Here is an 18,828-nt window from a genome sequence, read left to right on the forward strand (position 1 = left end):
GGCCAGCAAAGCCGAAGATATTTACTTATATTTACTTATTTACTTATATTATTGGGCCCTCGACCGAAAAAGCCTGCTGACCACCTCTTTAGACTGCACAGGGAATGACCAATCAGAAGAAAGGAATCAATACCGAAACAGAATTTATTGATTTTGGTTACATTTATTTCATTACTGATTCTCAAAACATTGATGTAAACTTTAGCTTATAAATGGCCAACAGAAACAGCAGTCTTTTCTGTTATGTATCAATACTGCTTCTGAGGAGCTCTTATTGGCCCAACAAGCATAAAAGTAAATAAAGATTAAAGCCCACATTTCAGAATCAGAGGATGGCAATGACTTCTAAGTATTTGATTCCGTTTTTCTTTCCTTTTCCACTTTTAGGAAACTCATTCTTCCAATTTTTTGTTTTGGTTTTCAATCCTCACCTGAGGATATGTTTACTGATTTTAGAGAAAGGGAGAGACGGGGGAGGGAAGAGAGGAGGAGAGGGAGAGAGGGAGGGAGAGAGAAACATTGGTTGCCTCCTGTATATGCCCTGCGTGGGGGTCGAACCCACAACCTGGTATGTGCCCTGACCAGAAATCAAACCCACGACCTTTCAGTGTACGAGACGAGACTCCAACTAACAGAGCCACACTGGCCAGGGCTCAGCTTCTTATTTTTACATCAATGTATGATTCAGGGAAAAAGTGCAAATGCCAGATGGGTTTTCCTTCCAGGAAGAGCAACAGTAAATTGCCATTTTGTTGAGATGACTTTCTCATCGGAGATCACCATCCCTTGTCTAGTCAAGGAAGAAAAGACAGGAAAGTTGGAAGGCAGGTGGAAAGAGGGTGGGCCATGGCCATGAGTGAAATACAAGCTGACACAGAAAGCATCTCCTTGTTTTGGGTTCCTGTGTGACTCTCAAGGAACATGCTGTCATCGCAGTGACAATTTTCACACTATCGACAAGAACGTGTTATCGGCCTGGTAGCCAATAGGTAGGCATAAATCGAAGTCCACGTTCCAGGAAAAAGAAAGCTAAGGATGCAAGGAACTGACTCGTGCATGCTTTTCCTGCTCTTTGAACAGCTTTCTTCTTAATAAAACATTCTTATATCTTAACTTAGTTTTCCTTTTCAAATAAAGATGCAAAAAAAACTGATGGGAGCCAGAATATTTTCTTCTGAGGAAGATGGCAGCGTTCAGGAAACAGCAGGGACGATGGTGGCAGCTCTACAGGTCGCTGCAAGAGAGGCGGGGACACACACTGCCAGGTGGGGCTGTGGAAGGTTCAGCCGCCAAGCAGAGCTGGGGTTCAGGACTACAGCACTCTGTGCAGGCCCCGCAGGGACAAACAGGCACCCTTGTCCTAAGGATCCTTTGCTTTGAAGGCTTTGGCTGCTTTACTTATTTGCAATTGACTCTAACAGTATGCATTCCTCACTAGCTTTGGCTTGCCACTCTACTTTTAACTTGGGACTTTTACTGGTGTCATTTTCAATTTGGATAATTAAAATAAACTCTAATGAGTACAGATGCCTGGTGGTCACCCGACTCCTGGAAGCCTGGACTGTCATAACGTGCCTAGATGTTCACTTGGTGATACTGGTCTTTTTCCCAACGGAAGCCTATGGAATGAATGATCCCATGTCTCGGATATGTGCAATTCTACATCCTCAAACTTGAAGCTTTGATTTAGGAAAGGTCTATTTTTTATTTTATTTTTTAGCTTATCTGGGTTTGTTTTATAACCAGAAGCAGGAGACTGATCTCCGTCTAGGACAGAGGAGGCGTAACATTATAGCTTTCCTCCTTCAGTCACGTTCTACATCTGTGGGTTGGAATTGTGTTTGTGTTAATACTGACGCCCTTCCTCTAATGTCTTTTGTGTATGCGGAGCATCAGAAACAGACTGATGGCTTCAAAAGATATTTGCCTTGCTGCCCGAGCAGCTGGCCGCCTCCTAACAGGGCTTCCTGCAGCTACGCCAAATGACTCCTGGAATATGCTCTCTGCTCTAAGCCACACTATTATGAGATGGATGCTCATAACCTCCTTGCCAAGACCTACTTTCTAATGTGGAGCCTGATGCAAAACATGGTATATGTTAGACTATTTGCATCTCCCTGTCTCGTGTGTTCTCTGTGCTCAGCAGAGGCCTCACATGAAGCAAAGCAGGTATGAGTCTTGCAGTGCCCAGCAGTGTACTAGTCGCATAAAGGTATTTAATAAGTGTTTATCCGAATTTCCTGAGTCCCTAAATTGGACAGAACTTACAAAGATCAACATTTTCCAACATCAATACGACACAAGGGTTTGCCCCTAAATGAAAAATCGGAAGATAACTTCACAGTTAATGGAATTCGTATCATCTACCATCAACCAAGGTGAATACAGGCAGCCCTGACAGTTCCTAATCTTCAAAAGGGAAAGAAATGGGCGAGACACTTCTCAGACGACTTGCTTGGCCTTCTGATGAAACCTGAGCCTCGTCACACCACAGGGCTGCAGGGCTGATGCAGGAACACACCTCCCGCCAGCCGGCATCACTAATGTGGGTGATTTACTGAAGAGAGGAGGGACAGACATTACACTCCACCATAAACCCCCTGCCTGGCGTCTTCTCATCCAACAAAAATCAAATACCCATTGTTAGTGACCATTTTAATAATGAAATTGTCCTTTTCAATTGACCTGAATACGACCGCTGAGAATATTTTTCCATCCAAAGAGCCCTTCTCAATGGTGAGGATGTGTGAGGCCAAGGATGCCCGCGATGCCCAGTCCTGTTGCACATTTATCAGAGGCCTGCCCTTTGCAAAATGCCAGAGCACAACAGCACTGTCTTTCTTTCATTTTTAATGCTGTAGCTAAAAAATAAATAAATAAATGTGTGTTTACTTACATGGCTCATTAACCAAAAAGAGAGATGGTTATTTCCATGTAAAATTGAGAACAAATGTGATGGCCTGGGATTCCTGAAGATTCCAAGAAATTAGCAAATTCCAAACCAGGAAAGATCTGCCACAGAAGGTAGAGTGCTATCCAGGCCCAAACCAAGTTTTTATTTTGCTATTTTATGAGACTATATCCAAAGGCAAAGAAAAGCACAGAGTCTCTTCTCAATCAAATCCTTTCCTCTGCCCATGAACACCTCACTGCCCAGTGAGAAAATTATTACTACTGCAAGGAAATTCTACGACAGTGGGGTTTTCCCCTCTGTGATTCTGAGAAGAATCACAATGTCTTGAATTTTCATTTCTTTCAGTTCTAAAGGACTTCCAATCGGACATAACCTTGGAGATGAAAGTTAATAATATTAAACTAAAAACTAACCTGAAATGAAGAAAACTAGTTCAGGCCATTCATTTCTTGGTTAAGTTAAAAGAACACATGAAAGCATTTCTTTACCGAATATCAAAAGAAAAGAAACACGCGGAGGGGTTTCCAAGTTGTTCTAATTAAAAGATTTGAGTGTTCTCTTAGGAAGTTGGTTTAAACTACGGGTCAACATTTACTATCATTGATAAAGGTGGCACTAACTTCATGATTTTTACCCAAATTAACAGACCACTGACACTATTAAATAAATATAAAGTTTATTTAAATTTATTCGCCTTTTAAAATTTATTGGAAACTTTTATAGACCATAAGTAAAAGCCAGTATCAAAAGCAATAAATGGAAGGCAACAAAAAAGCATGTACTGTTCTTTAGTAAGTATTATTAAACTCAAACTACATACTTTCTCTGGCTGAAGGCCGAGACACACAGCTACTCATGTTTTTTTTAAACCCTCCTCCGAGGATATGTTTTTATTGATTTTAGAAAGAGAGGAAGGAAGAGGGAGAGAGGGGGCTGGAGAGAGAGAGAAACACTGATTGGTGGCCTCCCGCATACACCCTGACCAGGGATCAAACCCTAACCTGGGTATGTGCCCTGACTGGGAATTGAACCCACAACCTTTCAGGGTATGGGAAGATGCTCCAACCGAGTCACACTCACCAGAGTACAGCTACTCACACTTTTGTTAAAAATGAATGCAAGTGTTGAAAGTAGTGCTGGAGATATAGTAGCATCGAACTAAGTCATTTTCAGAAAGACTGGAAGAAAACTGCAAAATTAATAAACTCTGTTATGTAATTCAGTGTTATACTGTGTACCATGTAAAAGCATTTCCAATACTAAGTCATGGTCCCAGCCCCACACAGGGGAACACTGAGCTCTTCTACTAAATATAAAGACTGCGCACGGAGCAGCACAGGCACTCGAGTCATCCTAAGCATGCAGCTGATCTTAGAAAGTGCAAGACCCCAGCATTCAGACACCCGATTCCGGCAGCTTTGTCTTCTGAGAATGACAAGAGTACTGATGGGGGAAAGGCAGAGAGAAATGGGTCATTATCTCAAACCTAAAAAACACAAGAAAGGACACTGTCCTCATTTTATCAAAATCGCTATTTGATTAAGCAGATGAGATTGTTGTAGGCATACTGAGAGAGGAATGCTAAGGATTAGGGCAGGTAAAAAGGAGGTTAGACATTTGTTTCCCATTCTTAAAAGAAATCAATGAAAATAATGAATAGCCTTTGAAAGGAAGGAGTCACCATGGAGAATCTGAATTTCAATTAGGAGTGGGAAACAAACTCCACAGTTCAAAAGATATTTGATAAGCTTTTTTCTACCTACAGCCATTCAACCCTTGTTTAAAAATATAAAAAGCTCTATAAACATAAGAACAGCATGTGGCACTTACTGGTAATGAACCCAGGATGGTCCTAGAGTCTTCTTGAATTGAGCGAGTCCCACAATGTCAATATAGATGAGCTCAACGACTCTGTCTCCCACAGTCGGGCAGCCGGATCGGTTTCCTACAGCCTTCTTCATGATCCTAGAGAAAGGGCGGGAGAGGGAAAAGAAAACAATTTACTTCAAGGTACCATACTTAGCCACTTTAGCAGGCAAATGGACATCCAAGAATCCTTATCAGGAGAATGGCACAGCCCAGCCCTTCCCAATCCATTGCTTATCCAAATTCAGCCCACCTATCAGGGCCCATCCGGAGCCCTGACTTTGACTCTTGCAAAAGCAATGGTGTCACATAAACACAGCCTTTGAAACCCAGGAAGATACGGGTATGAACTGTCTCTTCTGTCCAGCAGCTGGGAGATCTAAGACGAGTTACTTAACCTCAGAATCTTTCCCCATTCTCGCACAAACTCAAAAACCGCCACAAGACCAGACTGGAGAGCAACCTCTCGGGGATTCTTGGAGTGGTTAAATGGGGTATTGGATAGAAGTGCCTGATGTACGCTAGATACTCGGTGACGATTAGTTTCTTATTACTCCAGTCCTTACTGACCTCCTATTTCTGACCTCTACTATTCCTCGCCTCTACAGAATAAACTTCTTTCTATACTGTCTTGTACTGTTTCCTAATTTTTTCTCTTATGTCAAATTGTTCCTTCTGACTAGACTGGCACTATGGTTTATACTTCTGCATTACCCTTTCTCCACCCACCCATTCATACAAACCGACACTTGTACTCAGAGAGTCCATGTACTTGACTGTCACCAACATCACATGGAGCTAACTGCTAAAAGGTTCTAATGTCCAGGCATGTTTGGGAACCACTGTTCTGTGTTGTTTCCACAATTACCTTCTTAAATAAAGCACATTCGTCCCTATCACTAGTGCTTAAAGACCTCTACAGACTTCCTCTTGACCACGAAACTAAGTCTTTGCCTCAAAGACCCCTAACATGCCTTTCCTGACTGCCCTAGAAAGCACTGTTCCTGGGGCTCCAACAGGATCCCTATGTTTACCCACCCACTCAATCATTCACCCACTTACTCATTTTTGCTCAGTAAACAGTTATGGGCACCCAGGGTGTGCTAAGCTTTTCTAGGTGCTAAATAACAGTGGGAACAACATTCACACCGTTTCTGCACTTCCTGTGCTTACATCCTAGCATCCACACCTCAATCGGTACTAATTGCATTGTAATTAGTGCAATTATTATGTAATGTATTAGTTGTAATTATCAAAAGATTGACATCTCCTTGAACACATGCGGGTCATCTCTGTCTACCCCTTACCCAGCCCACAGAAGGCACTGGAAGAATGAGTGCCAACTGCATGAACGCATCAGCTTCACAGGCTGGGTGCCCAACGTGCTTTAAAGCAAGCAGCAGGGAGGCAACGGGAGGCAGCACACAAATGGGACAGAGTGGTGACTGAGGGTTCAAAAGGCTTTGGGTTTTATCTAGATCTGAAAGGAGCAATGTAGTACAGCAGTCGGGAGCACGGGCTTGGAGGTCGGGCAGACACAGGGCTCCAGTCCTGGCTCTTCACGGGATCCTGGACAACTCATCTGAACCTCAGTGTCCTCATCTTTCGAATGCAGAAAGCGACAGCACCTACTTCCAGGTTTGTGCTAAGGACTAAATAAGATGAACACACAAAATGCTTTGTATCTGGTGCACAGTAAGTGCTCCACAAATTTGAGCTGTTAATAGTCATCACTGTTGTCCCAACTGTTGAAACTGCTGTTGTAACTGAAGCCCTTACTCAAAGTTTCAGCACATGGAAATTATTTAACAAATGACAGCCGGCATTATCTTACTGATACTGCTCTCATCTCAACATGGGTCAGGTGTGGACCTCGGACCTAACATAAGTGACCTATCTGTCCCATGGCCAATATCTTGAACAGTAAAGCAGGAGCAAGCTGGGACACGTTCGCTGAACACAGAATGCTCACCCAAGGTGTTTCTTCTGGAACATCTGATACATCACAACAAGGTAACTTGGCTGTTGAGTGGGAAAATCTCAGCGGGCAGTTATCAGAAAGGAGTCAAGGCGCTCTAAGCACCCCTGCTCAGCCAGCTGTGTCAATCTAAAGGCGATTAAGAGAGGGCTGGAGCTACAAGCAAGTTTCAGTGAAACAGAAAACCCAGGTAGAGTCAACAGACTCAGAGCTGAACGTTGGCTAATTGAAAAAGGATTGGATCAGGGCTTTCAGGAAACTCATTCTATCCAAATTAAATTATAAACAGGAACCTGCCCTGTTTCAAGATTTAGAAAGCTTGATGTCGAGTAGGGAATGGTATGAATTTCAGCAAGAGACAGGGAATTAAGGAAAGTCAATAATGTCTTGTGCTGCAGATGTTGGAAGCACCTGTAACAGCAAAGAATAAGCCCCTTGGTTTGAATTTTCTGGCATTTATTTGTGAAGCCTCTGGAGCCTGCAGCTACAATGAAAACATATTATCCTTTCCCAGCGTATGTATTTAGCTCCCAAAAATAATCTTCTTATCTCCTGTTTAGTGAATTATCACTTTCATTTTCCTCCACAAGAAATTACACAGTAATAGAGGGCTTTAAGAGTTTACAAGTTCTTTTTTGTATTCTGATTTTAAAATTGAAAAGTAATCTCCTTACTCCTTGAGCTCAGCCAGCGAAGCTGAAATCCTAATGTCATGGCCCAGTAAGTACAGCGATGTAATTAAATCACTCCACTGCACTAATTCGCCGAGAGGGCCGCCACTGAACGCTGTCTCTGCAATCTTGAATCCAGACTCCTTCGTCAGGAGGCCCAAGTGGACCAGGACCTGGAAAAACAAAGACGAGGCAAACACTGATTCCACTGAACCAAGGACAGGCTCCACCGTGACACACGCAAAAGCTATCAACCGATGCTAACACCGTGTTTACGTTCCAGTGGAATCTCAATGGGGATAAGCAGTTTTTCTAAGAAGTAAAAAGAAAGGAAGACAATGATTTTTCATTGTTGTTTTAGAGAAACAGCTGCCCTTGGTGCAGCTTTGAGAGTGAGGTAAGGACAGATGACCCTTCTTTTAAAAAGAAGGATATATTTAAAAAGTCAAAATGAAAGGAGGGTAAGTCAGGACAATAAAATATCTTTTAACAATACTGGGCTTTTTTCCATAGCTGGAATGTTTTTATGCTTTTAACATGGAAAGTGTCAAATACATACTAAAGCAGACATGACAATAAAGTCAATTTTGATGTACTCATCATGAAACTTTAATAATTATTAACTCATGGCAAATCTTATTTAATGTATACCCCTCATTTTATCCCAACTCCTCTAGCTTATCTTGGAGCAAATCCTAGACATCATGTTTTCATCTATAAATATTTCCATCTGTATCTGTAAAAGAAATAAATCTTCACTTTAAAAACCATAACATCGCTAACACTCCTGGAATCGCCATTAATTCCTTAATATTACCCAATTCCCAATTAGTGCTTATACCTCCCTCAGTGTCCCTTATTTTTTCCAGTGTAGCTGTTCGAGTCAGAAATCGTATAAAGCGCCTAAACTGTAGTTGCCTCCTGTATCTCTGAGCTGTCTTCAACCTGAAGTAGCGCCCAATGGTCCTTTTATGGGGCAAGGGGCCTGTCATTTACTTGCCAAAGAGACTGGGCTGTATTTCCAGTAGTCTCTCTCACACTCTGGACTTTGCTGATTGTACTGAGGGTAAATTAGTAACTAGACCTACAGACAGGGCCAAATTCATATTCAGTTTTTAGGCAATACTACTTCATAGGTGGTGCGTGTACTTCCTCCCAGTGGTGGGAACAGTTTCTGTTCTGTGATGTTAGTGGCTACTGGTGATCACTCACTAAAAGCATTAATCCATTAGGGGTGGCAGAATGGTGATCTCCTCTCATTCCTTGTGCACTTATTAGCTGGAATACTTCTGTGAGAGAAACTATCCCATATCAACTATTTGAGTATCCTGAAATACAGTTTACATTAAAAAAAAAAAAGCCTGGTAAATACTTCAGTCTTTCCCTTTACATATTAGTTTTCAAACAAAATTTTTTTTCTTTAGTGTTCTCTAATAATGACCAATGAGAACTTATATACACACATGCACACCCCCCATTATAAAAATCATGACCGTAAGTATATCTGCTATTTTAATAAATTGCAGTTGTTCTTACTGATTATCAAATTGTTCCATCTTGGCCAATGGGAGGCTATTCAAGTTGGCTTCTGAGTTCCTTTGACACAGTCCTAGCAGTCTTTGATAGTGTCTTTATTTTCTGGTATGATGAGGTATTCCAATCTCATCATATACAACTTCTGCCTCAGACCTTACTCAGCCAGTTCTAAGAGCCTCGTATACCATTCAGTGGAAATGGTATTTAAAGACCAAAGTCTGGTGCTAAGTTAGGTGCTCTAGATTATCACTGATCGTAGGCCTTTTCAGTGACCATAGCTAGGAAATTTATTTTTCCTTGAGGACAAAACTAATCGTGAGTTCATACTGGTTTTTCTAATTCAGACTCAGGATTATGGTATCTTTACATAACATAACTCATCTGACATCTGTTACTTCCTCTCTCCCACACTGAAAATCCCACTTCTCAAGGACACTAACATAATTACATGCTTTATTCAAATACACACAATGGATTCAGAATGAGAATATCAGCACCACCACCTCCTTCTGATTAGTAAAAATTGTGGAAAGATATTTTGCGGTCTTTTGTCCTTTGTGATATCGCATCACAGATGTTCAACTTAGCATGTTCTAAAGTCAACAAGAGCAGTTCTTCTCTAGGTACTGGGAGTAATACCGGACATGCAATGAGTTTGTTTTATATTCCTTGTGATTTTCAAGTGCTGCTTTTTATTGGTAATTAAATATTTACACTTATGTAAAATGATTCCACTATCAAATTTACAAAGTAAGATACATTCAGAGAAGTCTGGTTTCTATACCTGTTGGCTTCACCCTGTTCCTTCCTTCCCCTTATTTGACCTTTTTATTTTATTGTGGTAATGTATATATAACATAAAATACACAATTTTTAAAGAAATATGAGCAAGAAGTGTGTATGCCTAGTTTATATGTGTTGTATAAGTGTATATATGTGTGCATCTATATGTACACATGAAGGTACAGATACAGATTATAGATAAATTCTCTCTCCCTCTTAAAATAATGTTACTATTCCTCCACCTAACATTTCTTCACCTAACAATATATCCTGGAGGTTACTGTATAGGATTATGCAGAATTTCTCTTTACTTCTTTTTATAGCCCACCTGGATCTCTGACCACATACTTTTCCATAGAGGACTATTTGGTGCCAGGAACTTTGGTCCTTCTGTCGCATAAACTCAAGGGATCTAAGTGGAAGTGACCCATCAAATTTAAAAGTATATCTGTATTTTCTTTTGCAAGGATATCAAATTAGTCAACTTAGGAATAACACCAAACTTGCTTTAAATTTATTTTTAGATATACAAAAATGTCGCTTACTTTGCTCAGTGGGCCATCATCGGAACTGTCCATCTAAAGCCAAGGCCACTTAGTCTCTAACTAGTAGGATACAGGATTTCCCACGCTCAGGGGTATTCTAGAGCTTTCCAAGCATCTCCTCACTGACTTGAAGAAAGTGGCTCAAGTTTGATTTCTAGAATCTCTCAAGAATGTAAGCAGAAGCACCAACTAAACAGGGCAGTAATGGAACTCACCAGTTACCCAAATCCCAGAAATGACAAACTCCAAAAATATGAAATTGGCTTAATGATATAAGAAGTTCTCACAGGTTGTATTCAGGTAAAGAAAAGGGGGTTAAGTTTCCTGACACCACTGAGAGACAGTCAGATGGTTCAAAAGAAAACCCAATGGGCAGATATTCTGCTTGGATTCACCCCAAGAAACATGTACCCGACCCTGCTAAGTGGGACGATTGTGACTCGGGAAAGGGAAATCCAGAAATGGCTATATAGGAAACTGAGCAGATTCACCCAGTGGGAACAGCACTGAGGCACGACATTTCTCTTAGTCTTGGTTCCAAGCAAATAAAATTTTAAAAGAAGCCCAGCATCTAACTGAACAGAATTAATTACAAACTCACTTTCTTCCTCTTTCTCTTTTCAAGATTCTGCTTCTCTGCCAGGGACTTGATCGCTTGGATCCACGCATCAGCCATTCGCCGGATCCGCAGTCTCATCCACCGGAATTCTTCATGTTTTTTCATCATGCTATAAAGAATATTAAAATCCGTGCGAATTTCCGCCTAGAAACAGAAATTTAATAAAAATGAGTAGGAGATGAAAAGTCAGAAGGTATAATGCTTTGCGTGAGGTGACATCTGAAAACATGAAAGGGGCTCTCAATTAAATCTAGGGCTCAAGAGTGAGTCTTGTCGGCCGCAGTTTTTCTTTAAGGTCCTGGGACTGCAAACTGGGCAAAGGCCCCCAACTGCTGATCTGCCATAAGGGACATCATTTAAAAAATTAGAAACTAGGAAAGAAAGCACAGTTGCTGTGAAGCCCTGAGCTAGGTTAAAATGCATTTTTTATAATGAGTATGTTTGATGTACCTTGAAACTCTGCACCTAAATTTATTGGCCACTTCAACCTACTGCAGGGCAGCAGAGTTCTGGGAAAACTGAAGTCAGTTCTTAATAGGCTACCTGGTATTGTGGAGGCTGCCAAAAGGCCTCCTTCCATCCACAAAATTAAGTAGGGAAATACATGCTCCTTTTCCAGTTTTTTCCCAGTCCAAGCAAACAAAAGTTCATTCTTTTCTAAAGAATTAAAAGCCAGAAAAAACATTTTCCTATCACAACTGAATAAAATTTAAAATTCAGGCCAAAATTATGTAAAAGCCAGGAAGAGCATATTTGTCCTAAAGCTGGGTATAACCAGTGATTAAAATAACAGGAAAAATAATAACACTAGTGTTGGTTTTATGTAACATCCAGAACATGCTAAATCCAACTTTCATAGTTCATTCTAAATACTCATTTGATCATGCCCCACCCCCTGACTCAACAACTTCCCCAGATTCCCATGATTAAACTATGGGTCTTGGGCCAAATCACCCTTGATGCCTATTTTTATGCATGAACTTTTACTGGAACACAGCCATGTCCATTCATTTACATCTTATCTATGGCTGTCCTCTGTGCTACAAAGTCAGAACTGGGTAGTTGTGACAGAGATCTTATGGCCTACAAAGATGAGATTAGTATCTGACCTTTTACAGAAAAAGTTTGCAGATCCTCAGTCCAAAGACTAAAGTTTTTAAAATATACATATATATCTTTACTGATTTCAGAAAGAGGAAGGGAGAGAAACATCCATGAGTCACTGATTGGCTGCCTCCTGAACACCCCCCACTGGGGATCGAGCCCGTGCACCCTGAGTGGGAATCGAACCTTGATCTCCTGGATCATAGGTCAATGCCCAACCACTGAGCCATGCAGGCCGGGCAAGACTTAAGCTTTTAATGTGGGCTATAAAACCTTTCAGTTCCCCCAGCTACCTTTCCAATTTCACCTTCATCCAATATCCACTGAACTATGTCCCACTCCCTGAAAACGCCAAGCTCTTATACCTGCACCTTCTCCCCTCATATCACACACCTTTATCTCCCTGACCCCGTAAAAACTCACTCGTCATTTTAAATTCAGCTCCAGTGTCATCTCTTAGCAGTATCTCTTCACCCCTGCAGGCTGAGACCACCACTTCCTCACTAATTCCACAGTCTGTGTGCTAGCATTTACAAGGTGCGGTCATTATTTACAACCATCACCCTCATTAGGTCACTGAGCGCCTCCCCATCTGGCACAAGGTCTTATTGCAGGGGCCTGTCACTGAGGAGCCCTCGGAGAAATTGCTCAAAAAATATATGCTAGCGGGTTGACTGCTTTGGTCCTTGAGATTTCCATAGGGCTGGGTATAGAAGTTCTTCAGTTTACTGCTCTTTCAGATCACAGTTGGCATTTCCAGAAGACTCCACATGGATCACTTGGCATCACACTCAAATCACAAGCCCAATAAGCGGTTTCCAAAATCACTTACTAATGAATTATGGTCAGCTTCTTCGTAGGGATTTTTTGCTCTCCAAGGTAAATGAGGACACCAATTTTCAACCTGAAAAATATAAATCAGAGACACTAAGTGTGCTGGCTCATCTGGAAATGAATTAATGTGTATATGAAGCACTGAGCGCAGTTCCTGATACACCAGGCGCACTGTATTTAAGAGAGTTATTATTATTAGTCAGAGTCCATGCTTTTAGCTAGCAATCCAGAGACAGGTACCTTCCCAGGTGAAACAGTAATCAGCAAAGGTCCCAAAGAGCGTATGATCTGATTACAGGTTGCATCTGTCCTTCACAGTCCTTTACAGGGACTGGTTCCTTAATCATCTAATCCCCACATTTCTACACCAGGAGAGGCGGGTCTTGTGGCAGAGAGCTGAAAGGCCTGAACATCGCCTCGGGGGAATGAGAATGAGAAGGTGCCCCTGACCATTTAGCAAAAGGACAGGAGTGATTCGTTATCGGTGGTGGCACGTCTGGAAAGGAAATTGTGTGGCATTTGAGCCCCAGAACTCAGTCATTTATCTCAGAATTAGGAATGCAGCTGACGGTTTCAGGCTAATTGATCGAATCGAAGCTTTCCCTCGTTTTCTGGCTGTTCACTTCACAATATCATAAGGAACACGATGGTAAAAACTACTGGAGAAACAGATCAAAGGAAAAAGGGAAAAAAGCCCTCAGCGATTTCGTGAGAGCCATTCTGGAAGACGCATCGTTCCCTCGATGCACAGGAGTTCAGAGAGCTGGGGGAGGAACAGAGGGAAAGAAAAGCACCAGGTTTCACAGGAATCACTTCAACAAAGGTTACCACAGAATGTTAGGCGAATTCACAATCTCTGATAAAGAAAAAATAAAAAATGCATTGAGGAACGTTGATGTCTGACCTCATTTCAAAACTGGCCATACAATTCCAAGACAGCATATCACCCATTTACTAATATACAATGAAATTATTAAAGATGGGTAATAAATAGTCATTGAAAATAATTTTTTCCTATGGCCAGGTGGACCTACAGAAATGAACAAAGCCAGAGGGTGGGGAATGTCCTTGGAAGGTCACTACAAAAGCAGGGACATGTGTGAGACCACAGCCTCCTGGGTCAGTCATGCAGCACCAAATGAGATGGTTTGTCTTCCAGTTGTGGGTGAGTCCTTAAAAGAACGGTAGTTTCACTAACCTAGAAACTGAGCCTAAAGCCAGGTGGTTTTTACTAAAAACCAAAATAACTGGGTGGTTTGCACACAGCCAGCTGCCTGCAAATGATCTGAAAGCAGTAAGCAGAGGGCAGCAAAGCCTGGGGGAAGGTGGAATCCCCAGATAGGAAAAGTGCAATATTCTCTTGTCCTTCTTGTGGATAAAATTAGACTTTACCGTATTTGTGAATGGCTGCAGGGGCTCAGAAGGATGCCCTCTGAAGCCAGCTGCAACAGTTTTTACTCATAAAAACAGAAGACACTAACTTGCTTTGGATGCCCATGTTTAATCACCGAGACCTCATAGCATCATTAGCACGAATGGCATTATCTAGAGCTCCACAAATGAGAAAAATGAGGGAAAACCAGCAGAAAAGAAGCAAGCCAGAGGATGAAGCCCCAGCGAGTCCCAGCAGCACTGCACGGCTCTGTACCTTGCACTGCTAAGCCGGATGGAATTACTGAGTTCAGGTTAAATTTCTGTAAATGGACTCAATAAAACGTGGCTACAAAGCATATTTATAACATGAAGGCTTCGGATGGATTACAGAGCTGACGGAGAGGCCTTCAACCCCACACCAATGGGCAAGCAGGGCACACGTTTGTAGTCACCCTCAAGCTAAACAAACAGCTAAATGCACACAGCAACACGTCAGCATAAAGCATTTCCTAGTTAATAGCAAGGCAGGGAAAGATGAAACAAGACTGTGAAGAAAGAAACTCAACCAAAAGGAGAGACATTAGTGAGATCAGATACTGTTGAAGGGAAGTACATTCCCTCCCCAGTCTTCTGCCCTAAGAAGCGTCTCCAAACTCACTCTGATAAAAACACAGTCCAAGGTGATCTTCTGAAATATGACTTCCCTGCAGAACACTCAAGGCTTTAATCCCTCCTTGAAACTGGTCATTTATCTCAGTTCTTGTTGCTCTAAATGACTGGATAACGCTTTGAACAGCTTCAAGGGCACCCCTGAATGTACGGAAAATGGAGCCAGTCTATTTCGGCTTTTAGAGAGAAGTCTTACTGCCACACGTTCCCTCACAGTGCAGGAAAAACCGACTCTGACCACCTTGCTACAGAATGAGGAAGGTGAGCTTGTGAGGTGGTTTTTGCACAGTGGTAGGATAGCTGGTTAAGAAGATAATTAAATTGTACATAAACCAATTTCTCCATGGGGATGGGGAAAAACCATTTCTTTCTAAACCTCGGAGGATTGTCAGGATGGGAACGCCAGCACTGGCCATAGCTCCACGCCATCAAACAGTCTCCAGTGAGCAGCCCCCTCCTAAGCGAGTCATTAGGAAAGTCTTGCTCAAGGCTAATAACTCCTAATCCCTCCTTCCTGTCTGATCAACTCAGGTTCCTTTAACAAATTTTACCCCCAGCGTAGCCTCCTACCAGGAAAGCTGGGCCCCACAACGAGCCCGCCGCCCTCCTGATCTGGACGCTCTCCTATTTCAAATCACTCATCATATCCTCTCCTCCCGGGTCTCAGAGCCCCAGTGTCCTGGGACAGCCTGCAGTCGCTGCCTTCCCTCACCCACTGCCTTGGCCACACTGTCCAACTGCGACCCCCGGTGCTCCCCCGGGACAGGATTGTGTATCTGCCCTCCCACTGCCCACCCCACCCCTGCCTGACTCCTGTGAGCTGGCAGCCCTGACCCAAGCCCTCTGCGAGGGTAGGGACTGCATATCCTTAAAAGTCCGCAAATCACCACAGTAAGTCCAAGACTTGAAAACCACCCGAGTTCATGGCCACACACACGAGAATCAATAGAGCTGAACCATGACTCTAGTAACCTTGGATTTGAAGACAAAGCTTCTTCCATGGAAATGAATCTTTTTCATGCACTGGCCTCGGCAACAAATGACGGGGCAGCAAACACAGAAAAAGCCCAGCCAGGCTGGACCTCTGGGACATGAATGTGCATTCCACAGAGAGGGCCCGTAAATCACTTTCTTGGAAGATATAAAATTAACCAATTTGATTTTTGACATCCCTCTTCCCAATGATTTAAACTTCTCTGATCTGAGAAGGTTTTGTAGCTTACTCATGAGCAATGTGAATCGAAGTCCCTCAACAGAGCTCAGGTGGGTCACACGTTCAAGGTCTTTACGATGGACAGGTCATTACGCTAAAGGAAAAAATGGCTGGTAGATTCACAGACAGTGCAAATCGGACCTTAGAGGAGGAAAGATGTAATGAAATGACAGCAAAACCTAGAGGGGATTTAACGTATATGCATGTACTTAGGCGTGACTGGCATAACTCTTTGTAGCAACGTTCAATTCTTCTGAAAGCACAGTGATCAGGCTCTGTTATGGCTTCGTGTCGCGTGATTAATGTTAAGTGTTTTTGCTCTAATGGATCACTGACACAGCGTTTCACGCTGTATTTTTCAGATAGTGAAGTGCAATCAAAACTAAGTGACAAAAATGCATGGGAAAAAGTCTGAGATTATCTCTGGATGACGATGTTATGGGGGCTTTTCATTTCCTTCTTTATGCTAATCTGCATATTATGAATTTTTACAATGACGATTTCTTAACAGAATAATTTCTAAAGGAGAGATGTTTTATAAGCATCCAGTCATTTAGGGAAGTTCACACTATGCCAGGGGCTCCGGAAAAAAACAAACCTGCATACATTCCATCGTTTAATCTCTGAGGTGCCATAGCCAGGCTACATGTGAGGGAATCACGCTTACAGGGCTGTGAACCTGCTAGGTGAGCTCACTAGTGCGCAGAAGGGCTGGGTGACAAGTGGCCTCTGTTGCTCCCCTGACCAGCACACGTGAGAGCCACCTTAAAGCCTGAGCTTAGCGACGGAGAGTGGAAAAGGGGACGGAATCTGGAATCTGCCAAGCGGGTTCTATACCCAACTCCACGGACAACTAGGAGAATAACCTTAAACCTCTGGATTTCAAGTTTCCTCACTTACAAAATGAAGGAATCGTCTCAGGTGACCTCTTAATAATTCTATTACTCCACAGGACCTGAAAAAGGTAACTTACATCATCCTGTCAGGCTAGCTGGTTATATATCAAAAGTACAGTTGACTGGACATCTGATAACTTATTATACATCTATATGCATACATGTACACATATACGTACACATGTCTGTTATATTGATAACGTACTAAATGAAGTTACTTATTAAGGTATGTGCTTAAAAAACAAAAGAGACCTCTTTACCCCACTCCACTCCGACTCAACTTTCCTTCCTAAAGTTTCAAAAGACAACGCAAATGTTATGAGATAACCAGACATGGTCCAGCTCTCTAGACCCGTCCTGTGCACCAGACAACTGAGCCGATTAATAATATTTTGGCCAAACTGCTTGTTAGAAATAGAGGTGTGGTGGGGAGACAAAGATAAGAACAAAGGCACACTATACGGAGCCAAGCACCAGGCTACACACATTATGTCACTGGGTCTTCCACTAATCCTCTAGGAAAGGTGGCTAATCATGCCAGACGAAGCCACTGGCCCTGGGAGGACCCACAGCTGAGCACTGGAGCCTGTCTCCCCAGAGCCCATGGGCTTCATCACCACGCAATGCCCACAGAAATCGGACATCTGGTTCCTAGAGTCCCAAAAGCACAGTCCAGTCTTCACTATTAGAGTGTCACTGCCTAAACCTTTACAGAAAATCCTTCAAAAACGGGTTTTCTGTGCTTCCGCTTGCAGGGTGGTCCTGTAAGACATCTGTGCGGCAAGTGGTTGTTTTACAGTCTGAACTGGATCATATCCTACACTAACTCAAACCCTTCAACAGCTTCTCCTTCACCCAAAATAAAACCCAGAACTTATACTGAGATCCTACAGAGTCTGACCTCCACCCTCGCAATGCATGCCTCACCCTGCTGTTCATACAAAACCTCCTGCATGGCAGACAGAGCATTCCTACCTTAGAAGGGCTGCCAGGTTGGGGTGGGCATGCACGTGTGAAAAAGTCACCCAGTTAAATGAGAGCTTCATATATAAACAATGACTTTTTTAGTGTAACTATATCATACCCTTACACTTTTAAAACCACTGTTTACCTGAAAGTGAAGTATCATTGAGAATCCTCCATGTTACCTAGTAACCCTATACCTCAGGGCCTTTGCATTTTCTATTCCTTCCAGAGAGTTCCATGCATAGCTCCCTTATTTCCACACTACACTGCATATTTTCCTCAGGAAGCCCCCCACCCGACCTACCTATCTGGCCACGCGACGGCCTCACTCTCAGTGAGTCCCAGGAGCACTCGCCACCGGCAAATTACTTTCTGCATTGGTTCACCAGTGTCTGCTGCGCCATCGCAAGGAAGCTCCCTGAGGACAGAAGCTTCAGTTGGCCTGTTCAGTGCTACAACTTCAGCCCAGAGAACAGTGCAGGGACATGGTAGGCCCTCGACTATTATGTACTGAGTAGTGAAAGAAAAAATCGAAACACGACTTGATAGTCATGATGATGATTCTCTTTGCCACTTACGTGGCACTCATCCATTTCCATCATTCTGTTAGAGCCTTTCAGCCACACACTGAGGCAGGCAAGCCTGACCTTGACCTCAGTGAGGAGAAGCCGGACTGAAAACTGAAGGGAGCGCTCTAGACGTGGGCAGGGGTGGATCTAGACGGGCAATCAGGTCCCATGTCCTCTATGATACTGTCCGGTTGCTCGGGCCACGGGAATATCATGAACGCAAAGTACAGGCCCTACCACGTGCGAGAGAGAGCTACGGGCTGGAGAGACCGCTGCGAGTTCCGCTCAGGA

General features: G+C 42.8%; 1 protein-coding gene across 5 annotated transcripts in view; it reads right to left on the bottom strand.

Moving 5' to 3' along the window:
• MGAT5 (alpha-1,6-mannosylglycoprotein 6-beta-N-acetylglucosaminyltransferase) overlaps positions 1-18,828 on the bottom strand; it is a 310,933-nt gene that overhangs the window by 97,809 nt on the left and 194,296 nt on the right. For all 5 annotated transcript variants that reach the window (XM_081142187.1, XM_081142185.1, XM_081142186.1 and 2 more), the window contains 4 exons: positions 12,849-12,920; positions 10,895-11,056; positions 7,433-7,602; positions 4,745-4,879 (listed from right to left, as the gene is read on the bottom strand). In XM_081142187.1, coding sequence (XP_080998313.1) covers positions 4,745-4,879; positions 7,433-7,602; positions 10,895-11,056; positions 12,849-12,920 — 539 coding nt within the window. The remainder of the gene's footprint in view (positions 1-4,744; positions 4,880-7,432; positions 7,603-10,894; positions 11,057-12,848; positions 12,921-18,828) is intronic.

The sequence above is a fragment of the Miniopterus schreibersii genome (genome assembly GCF_964146895.1).
Source record: "Miniopterus schreibersii genome assembly, chromosome: 7".
In the NCBI taxonomy this organism is placed as follows: domain Eukaryota; kingdom Metazoa; phylum Chordata; class Mammalia; order Chiroptera; family Miniopteridae; genus Miniopterus; species Miniopterus schreibersii.